This window comes from Magnolia sinica, chromosome 7 (assembly GCF_029962835.1).
Source record: "Magnolia sinica isolate HGM2019 chromosome 7, MsV1, whole genome shotgun sequence".
In the NCBI taxonomy this organism is placed as follows: domain Eukaryota; kingdom Viridiplantae; phylum Streptophyta; class Magnoliopsida; order Magnoliales; family Magnoliaceae; genus Magnolia; species Magnolia sinica.
Window position 1 is genome coordinate 6,254,629 of NC_080579.1, and position 9,960 is coordinate 6,264,588.

General features: G+C 45.5%; 2 protein-coding genes across 2 annotated transcripts; both read left to right on the forward strand.

Moving 5' to 3' along the window:
- Window positions 1–225: 225 nt before the first annotated feature.
- Window positions 226–1,464, forward strand: LOC131251950 (uncharacterized). The gene has a single exon (XM_058252932.1). It carries the CDS (start codon window positions 226–228, stop codon window positions 1,462–1,464), a length of 1,239 nt encoding a protein of 412 aa, XP_058108915.1.
- Window positions 1,465–2,649: 1,185 nt separating this feature from the next.
- LOC131251952 (uncharacterized) lies at window positions 2,650–3,853 on the forward strand. The gene is made up of 2 exons (XM_058252934.1): window positions 2,650–3,036; window positions 3,485–3,853. Exons 1-2 carry the CDS (start codon window positions 2,650–2,652, stop codon window positions 3,851–3,853), a joined length of 756 nt encoding a protein of 251 aa, XP_058108917.1.
- Window positions 3,854–9,960: the final 6,107 nt, after the last annotated feature.

A 9,960-nucleotide genomic window follows, 5' to 3' on the forward strand; every position in this document is an offset into this window, starting at 1 on the left:
AAGTTACTGCGACCTCTCCACTGTTCTGAGGCAGAAAATGTAGAGCTCGTCTCATATCTCTTTGAGAAGGAGGCGGACCTATGGTGGGAGAGTGTCCTCCGATCCATCCCCGAGAACCATATATGGACATGGGAAGCATTCGAAGCTCGCTTTAAGGAGAAGTATATCCATCAATCGTATTAGCACGAGAGGGAGAATGAATTTCTCCGCCTCCAACAAGGGGGGATGAGCGTGGCCCAATATGAGAACCGCTTTACGAAACTCTCCCGCTATACTTCCGAAATGATTGCTAATGAAGCGGTCAAGATGAGACGGTTCACGACAGGGCTGCGAAGCGGTATTCGCTCTAAGATGTGTTGTGCCAATATCATGACATACACCGAGCTTGTCGAGGTGTCCATCAGGGCGGAGCAGGATGAGGAGCGGGTCACCCAAAACCGCTCACAGTTAGGGCCACGAAACAGGGTGGAGGGACCATCCTCCTCTTTTACAGGGAAAAGGGCGCGCCCTAGCTCACCACCCCGACTCGCCGCCACACCGGCCCCTTCTACGCGACAGGCCCAGATATGTACTTATTGCAGGAGAGCAGGACACTCTGAGCCCTATTGTTTCAGGAGGATGAGAGACCTTGGCTTCACACCGCCTCAGCGCAACATTAGGCCCCCACAGCCGGCCTTACAGATTCCGCCCCTACGGGCAATGGGGCCTAACCAGCAGTTTCGACGTCCACCACCACCTCAAGTTAGACCACCAAAATGGCCCATACAACAGCCGAATTTTCCACAGCAGGCTCGGGTACATGCCCTAGCGGTTGAGGGCCAAGATGCGGCAGTCCCTACTCCTATGGCCTTTAAGGTGACGGCCCGCATACAAGGTACTCCCATATTCCTTTTGGTGGACACCGGGTCTACTGCTTCTCTTATATCTCATGCAACTGTCAAGCATCTGGGGCTACGCCCTAGCCCCTTTGTGGGGGTAAAGATCATTACTGCCGCCGGTACTTTTTCAGAGGTGACGAAGATATGCTATGATTGCCCCATCGACTTGGGATGCACGGTGGCACATGTGGATTTGATAGTGACCAAAATCTTCCATTACGACGTCATCCTGGGCATGGACTGGTTGACAGTGGTGAAGGCGGAAATTGATTGTGATGCAAGGACGGTAAAGATACATGAGGACGACGATACTTCCCTCACGTTTCTGGTCCAGGTCAGCTATGAACGAAAGATTTTGTGTTATGCTTCATTGGAGGACGGATATACTGGACCTTCGATAACGGACATGCCCGTGGTCCAGGATTTTTGGGACGTATTCAAAAACATACCTGGACTTCCGCCTCGACGTGAGATAGACTTCATGATTGATCTGGTTCCTGGAGCCAAGCCCATCTCCTTGCCTACTTACCGCATGCCCCCATGTGAGATGGAAGAATTGCGGACTCAAATCGATGATTTGTTATAGTCAGGCATCATCTGACCCAGCGTGTCGCCATGGGAAGCCCCAGTCCTATTCGTAAAGAAGAAGGACGGATCTTTGCGACTATGTGTAGATTACAGAAGGCTGAACCAAGTGACGGTTTGGAACAAATACCCGTTGCCTAGAATCGATGATTTATTCGACCAGTTGAGGGGTGCTCAATATTTCTCAAAGATCGATCTAAAATCAGGGTACCATCAGCTGCGAGTTAGGGACGAGAATATATAGAAAACGGCCTTCAGGACCTGTTTTGGCCATTACGAGTTTCTAGTTATGCCGTTTGGGCTCACCAATGCCCCATCGGTCTTCATGGACCTCATGAACAAAATCCTTAGGCCCTTCTTATACAGGTTCGTCATCGTGTTTATCAATGACATATTGATTTATTCGAAGAGCCGTGAAGAGCATGGTGAACATTTAAGGGCAGTCTTCGAAACCCTAGAGAAAAATTGACTGTTTGCACAATTTAGGAAATGTGCCTTTTAAAAGGAGGAGGTCAAGTTTCTGGGCCATGCAGTGTCTAAGGAAGGGATATCTGTGGATCTCGCTAAAGTGACGGCGGTACAGGATTGGAAGCAATCGAAGTCGGTTATGGAAGTGCAAAGCTTCCTTGGCCTTACAGGCTATTACCGCAGATTCATTAAAGACTTCTCGAAGATAGCCCGGCCGCTATCCCAGCTAACTCGGAAAGACCTCAAATTTGCCTGGAATGAAAAGGCTGAGGCGGCATTCCAAGAGTTGAAGGACAAGCTGACGTTCGCACCTGTGCTTGTGCTACCTGAACAAGGGGTCAAGTACACCGTATATACTGACTCCTCTCATGTAGGTTTGGGCTGTGTACTCATGCAAAAAGACAAGGCAATTGCGTATGCGTCTCGACAGTTAAGGAAGCATGAGGAGAACTACCCTACGCATGACCTCGAGCTTGCGGCGGTAGTGTTCGCATTGAAGATATAGAGGCACTATCTCTATGGTGAGGAGTTTGAGCTCTTCTCTGATCATAAGAGCCTCAAATACATCTTCACCCAGAAGGACCTGAATATGAGACAGCGTCGCTGGATGGAGACGTTGAAAGATTTCAAGTTCGATGTCTCATATCATCCTGGCAAGGCCAACTTGGTGGTAGACGCCTTGAGTCGCAAGAAGACAATTGAATTTGCGGCCCCACTAATGGTGAGAGAGTGGGACATCGTGGAGTTCATTCGAGACTTCGACATGAAGCTGACGGTGGAGGAACCTTATGAGTTCATAGCCCACGTTCAAGCCCAGCCAATGATTGACAGTAAAATCATTGAAGCCCAAGAGGGCGATGAGCTATTGAAGAAAATGAGGGAAGGGGCAACGAATGATGGAAAGTCCAAATGGAGAGTCGGCACCGATGGGGGACTGTGGTACCGAGGCCGCCTTTGTGTTCCAAACCTTCAGGGACTACGAGAAGAAGTTTTAGATGCCGCCCACAACTCCAAGTTGGCGATGCATCCCGGTAGTACAAAGATGTACCGAGATATAAAGCGAACCTATTGGTGGGATAACATGAAGAAGGAAATAGCGGGATATGTATCCCAATGCCTCACCTGTCAACAAGTTAAGGCTGAACACCGCCGACCACCGGGCCTGTTACAGCCCATGACTATAGCGAAATGGAAGTGGGACTTCATATATATGGACTTCATTGCCGGGTTACCCAAGACTAAAAAGGGGCACGACTTGATATGAGTGATTGTGGACAGGTTAACCAAATCAGCCCACTTCCTGCCAATCAAGACTTCTAGCTCCGCTGATGACTTGGCTAAACTATATATCAAGGAGATAGTGTGGCTCCATGTTGTCCCTTTGGAGATTGTGTTGGACCGGGATGCTCGATTCACGTTGATCTTCTGGACCTGCATCCAAGAAGCTATGGGAGTGAAACTGAAGTTTAGTACCGCCTTCCACCTGCAAACAGATGGACAAACCGAACGGGTGAACCAGATTTTGGAAGACATGTTGCGTGCTTGTGTTCCAGGAGAGTTGGGACGACTGCCTCCCATATGCCGAGTTCACCTACAACAATAGCTTCCAAGCTAGCATCGGTATGGCACCTTACGAGGCCTTGTATGGGCGTCCATGCCGAGCCCCGCATTGCTGGGAGGAAATTAGCGAGAAGGGTTTGCTAGGACCGGACCTGGTGCGGATCACGACCGAAAATATTGGAATTATCCGGCGCCGCCTCTTGACGGCTCAAAGCAGGCAGAAAAGCTATGCCGACACAAGGCGAAGAGACTTGAAATTTGAAGCTGGGGGCCACGTATTTCTCAAGATCTCCCCAATAAAGGGCGTTTTACGCTTTAGCAAGAAGGGGAAGCTCGCGCCAGGGTTCATTAGGCCGTTCTAGATTTTAGACCGTGTGAGTGCAGTTGCCTATCGCTTGGCCCTACCCACGCCTCTAGCCGGGGTGCATAACATCTTCCATGTATCCATGTTGATGAAATACGTCTCCGATCCTTCGCATATCATCAAGTGGGAACATGTGGAACTTAAAGAAAATGCCACATACATTCTTCGACCCACTCGAATACTTGATAGGAAGGGGCAAGTCCTACGCAACAAGGTCATCCCGTTGGTCAAGGTACTATGGACCCATCACGATGAAGAAGAGGCCATGTGGGAGACGGAAGTAGAAGTCCGCAAGCATTACCCAACCCTGCTTCAGCAATACGATCAGGTACAAATTTCTAGGACGAAATTTATTTATAAGGGGGGTAGATTGTAACAATCCGTCTAACCAGTACAGTATCCTGGGCGTCCATGTAGGATTTTCCACAGGACTGGTCGTTTAAAACACACGCGGTGGGGGTACCATAAGATAATTAACCTAGGATTAGCCCATTTGAATAAACCTGACGGGCCGTGACAAGACCAAGTGCGGGCCGCCAAGCCGGAGGACCATTTACACTGAGCAACAGCCCGTACGGGCTATACCACGACGCGGGAAGGTCAGAAAAATCTAAAAATTTAGAGAACCATAGAGCTCACTGGGCTTATGGACCATCGCGGACCGTAGACCCAGCGGACACCCAGAAGTGGGATCTGGCACTGACTAAATGCACCTGACCAATGCTAGAACCAAAATCTGGCGCATGCAAATGAAGCCGAGATACCAAGCTATCCAACCATCGGATCTCTTCCATATTTATGGTGGAGGTCTAATGAATTTTTCTACACCCGTTCACCAACTCTGGGACCCGATCGTGAAATGGAGACCGTCGAACACAAATCGGACCCGTGTGACCAAACCCCAGGTCCGATCGTCCCCAAATTTTGCATAGCCCTTCATCGAGCCATGAAGCATCTATCATGAAAATTTCATACTCAGAGGGCCACCAGAAACACTCCAATCACCACAATGGACCCCACAGGGCCGTTTAAATATCAGAACCGTTGACTCAAACCCCACAATCGTCCATCCGTTTGTTTCCAAATTTTACACGGGCCCTAATCGGGCCATAGGGCACCTACCCACCGAATTTGGTGGCCAAAGGAGTGTTAGGGCCACTCCAACTCTAAAAATGAGACTTAGTATGCTATTTTGAGAATTTGGGGAAACTCAAGGCCATAGGGCCAAAGTCTAGGGAATAAACCCTAACTCTCATAACTCTCTCCCATTTGCTACAACCACCAAGAGAGAAGGAGAGTGAAGGAGAGTAAAGAGGAGAAAGAGAGAAGGAGGTAGATTCAAGGTGGACCCTAGATCAAAGTGGGGCCCAAGAGAGTCAACCCTTCTGACTCCCTACCTCTCTTGCAAGGAGAAAACTCCTCTCCTTAACTTCAACAACCGTCCATGGGTTGCCTAGGTAAGGTTTTCACCCATCCTTCTTGAAATTCATGTAGTAAGATGGGTTTGGTTTAGAATTCTAACATGCAATAGCTTGGTTTAGGGATTCCAGCCGATCGACCTGAAAGCCCTCTTTCCTAGGGCATTTTTCGAATCTCCAACAAACCTTAAGTGTGGACTATTACTCTTAGGTGAGCTAGAACCAATTTTAATACGAGATTAATGATTTTGATTGCTTTGATGTTATTTTTGAAAGCCTAGGAAATCCTAGGAATTGTATGTTGGTTGAAATGGTATGGATTATATGTTTTGACTCTCTCTGTCATGATGTCGTTTATGTTTTTCACATGATTTGATATATGAATGATCATATGCTCATGCCGTGTTGATTTTTATACCTTGTTGCTTCATATTTCATATGATTTCATTACTCTTGTGTGTATGATTTCTCAACATGGAGGAAGTGTTAACTTCCTCAATAACCCACACCACACATATACACTTTATTTATAATATTAATGATTTTTCTTGTAGGAAAATTTGAATTGTATGTTGAGCAACATGAGATCAAGGTGTTGAATATGCTTGATGCGGCATTGGTTGTTGGCATGCTATGAGCCACTATCCCTACCCTTGGGTTGGTCAGGAACTTGAGGAGAGACAGTAGCTCCATCGGTAGGACTACGCTATGGTTGGACTTGTAAGCTTGGGCGGTGTGATCGGGTGGCTGTAGTTCGACTATATGGGACCCTCGTGCCCGATGTCACCTGCCTCACGCTCGCCTGACTCGCGAGGTTTAGCCTACTGTCTGACCAACCTTAATTGTTAAACTTACTTGTTCACACTTGTATGGAACCTGGGACACCCTACAACCGTTGTAACTCATTAATAACCCACTTGAAAATAGTCTACAGCCTCGTGAGTCGGGCATGGTGGTATGGGACACTGTGTCCGAGTTGTCAACCTATGCTGGGGTACCGCGCCTCCCCGTAGTGACCGCGAGCGATCCCTTTCTCACGGCACTCCTCATGTGCTTGAAGTTGGGGATGAGGAACCCGACGGGATCATGGACTGCGGGGCACGGCCTCACGCATTGGGGGGTCTTGGCCTCACAACCTGTTTAGGGCATTGATACGTGGGGTGTACCAGATTTTCAAATTTGCTGGATGAATGGACCTAACTAATCACACGGTTAACACGATCATATTGTATCACACTAGTTAAGGTGGCGACTTGGCAGTCGAGGTCGCACTGAGGGAGTGTTGGTATTGGCGATCGTTAGATGTTGTCGCACGAGGGAGCATTGTGGCGAGGGCATGCATCATGTCATGCTGCATACATGCACATTAATAAGATTACTTAGACGTATGTGATTATCTGCTTTTCATTAAGATCATATTATAATTGATGCCTGTGATAACTTGAAATTAATAGCACCCACTGAGTTGATCACTCACTCCCACTCTGGGACGGTGTTTTAAAACACCAACCAGACCCTTTCATAGATGCAGGTGACTCGGGACTGGAGGAGCCTGGCGAGACGAGATTGGACGAGGAGGACGAGCTATCATACTTCCAGCTGATGGAGGGTTCTCCGCCTGCTTGATCGGCGGGATTAGGATGGCTGGGCGGTGGGCTCAGCCTTATTCTTTTGGGACATAGTATTCTTTTGTTGTTTGGATTGGGCAACGCCATGTGCAACCCATTTATGTTTTAGACTTGTACATATATATATCAGACCTCTTTCATTTCAGCAGACTTACACGTTTATGTTTCATGTTTAGAGAATTTCAAGCTGCGCAACTTAAACAGATTTAATGCATAATAATGAAAATCTGTAAATAGTGACTCTCGGGAACTCGGGAGTTAAGCGGATGCGCAACCCCCAATTTCCACAGTGTTACAAATACCATTAGATAGATAGTCGAATTCCCATTTTATTTTCATTTTTACTATTTATAGTAAGTTTTAGTCTGAGTATAACTCTTTATCCGTTGGGCTTTAGGAGTTGCGCCCAACATGAAAAGTGCTTAGAATAATTAGGAGAACATTATGATTCAGCCAAATAGGACACTACTATTTTTGGCTGAAAACCATGCACACTAGTAGACATCACAACCATCTAAAAATAGTAAGTTTACTATTTATAGGAAGTCGCTATTTCTATGAGTTTTAGTTGTAGTTTGATTCCAAAACTTCTCCCATGGCTTAGTATCCTTATTTAAAGGGTTGTGAAATCGTTTATTTCAATCATTAATCAAATTATGAATTTTATAGAATTTATTTTCTATCTTGCTTTTTTTTTTCCTCGTGAATTTGAGAAGTCTCTGTGAGGAGTCTAGAGAAGCTCCATAGATTCGGAGTACTTATCCTTGAGGAAGATGGTGATCGACCTCATCATGTTCATCCCTGCATCACCATCTAATTATGTCTTGGATGCAGCATATCTTCAAAGAGGGAATGAATAAGCAACAAATGAGCTGTTCATACAGCGGGCCCCACCATTCACATGTCGGGTATTGAAAATCAAGTTAGTCATCAGATATGGACGGCCTTATGAGTTTTTTTTTTTTACTGTACATTTTTCCTACCATGTTACTTCTGGATTTGCCCCTTTCAGACTACTGGACATATAACGTGGACCCACTTAAAGATTTACTATATGCGAATTTAGCCGTGTGATCAGGAGAGCAATTGGTGAACTTAGTAGGATTCACAATAGAAGCTTCCTTGCCTAGCGATTTAAAGGATGGTAGTTCATGGAAGTTTGGGTCCTCAACAATCAACTCATATAAAGGATGGTGGATAGGGAAGATGAGAAATCTAGACGGTTCATTTGATGAGCACTAAGGGGGTGTTTGGCGCATAGAATTAGATGGTATTAAGTGGGATGGAACTTAAAATCCCTTGGTTTGAAAAATCATCCCGTTTGGTTCATCATACTAGGTTTCCAACATTGGATCTTGTGCATGGAGTAGGGAGGGCTAGGGAGCACTTTCCCCAATTTAACCAGGATTTGTAAAATCCATGGAATTTCCTCATAAATGCATGAGCTAGGAAGTTCTTACGCCGGTAAGGGAGGTGGGGCCCACCTTGATATTTGTGAGGAATCCACCCCATCCATCTGTTTTACAAGATTATTTTAGGGTAAGTGACCAAAAATGAGGTAGATTTAAAACTCAAGTGGGCCACACAAGAGAAAACAGTGGGGATTGAGTGACCACCATTGAAACATTCATATGACCACAAAAGTTTTGTATCACAATAAACTTTTCTATGTTGTCAGTTTATCCTAGCAAGAATGAACTTATAAACGGTCGGGATGACATATAAACATCAAGGTGGAGCTTGGGAAGGTTTCAACGGTAGGAAATTCTTTCCCAGCTCTTTCGTCTCGTATGGCCTACTTGAGTTTTGGATCTGCTTGACTTTTGGTAGCATGTCTTAAAATGATCTCACAAAACGGATGGACAGGGTGAATTATTCATAAACATCAAGGTGGGCCCCACCTTACTTCTCACTGTAGTTTTCAAACACAATTTTCTAAATTGATAATTAGTTTCCATATACAAAGAGACACTGCATGAATCAAAACATGTATTTAAGCCCTACATCGTTTAATATCTAAACACCAAAGTTAATAGCTAACTCCCATGGCATTAAGAGGCAATCCACGGACAAGTGCATTTATTGCAAAAAAAAAAAAAAAAAAAGCAATTCCATCTCACTTAATACCATATACCGATTGGACGCGGATTAGCTACTGAGGTTGAGTAGCGAGACTCGCTACAAGTGACGTCACTAGTTCTATGGGCCCCATGATGATGTATTCTTTGTATCCACTCGGTCCATCCATTTGGAGAGAACATTTTAGGGAAATGGCCAAAGAATGAGTCTAATCCAAATCTCTATGGACCACACCACAGAAAAGAGTGGGGAGAGGGACGCCCACCATTAAAAACTTCTAAGGCCCATAAAAGTTTTCAATCAAGCTGATACCTGTGTTTTACCTTCTTTCATGTCTGTGTTAACTTGTGAACAGTTTGGATTTCAAATAAACATCACGGTGGGCCTTAGGAAGGTTTCAACGGTGGGAATCACTCTCCCCACTGTTTTCTGTGGTGGGGTCTACTAAAGCTTTGGATCTGCCTCATTCTTTGGATCATGCCCTAAAATGATATCTCCAAATCGATGGACGGTGTGGATACAACACATACATCATAGTGGGCCCCACAGAACTTGGTGACGTCACTTCAGTAGCAAGTCTCGCTGCACAACCTGTCGGTAGCTAATCCGCGTCCAAGATAATTAGGACGTTCCAAATCTAGGGCATTTTTAAACCCACAGTAGTACGTACCGGTGGATACATGAGAAGCTAGCTGCTATGTTGACGTCAACAAGTTCCGTAGGTCCCATAATAAGGTATGTACTATATCCAAACCGTCCATCCATTTGGTGAGCTCGTCTTAAGGCTTGATTCTAAAAATAAGACAGATTTAAAGATCAAATGGACCACACTGAAAAAAGCAATGGGAGATTGAATCTCTACGATTGAAACCCTTTTGGGGATACAGAAGTTTTGGATCAATATGATATTTGTTTTTCCTCTTCATTCAGGTCTTTGTGAGCTTATAAACAGATGGGATGGAAAATAAAAGTTACGGTGA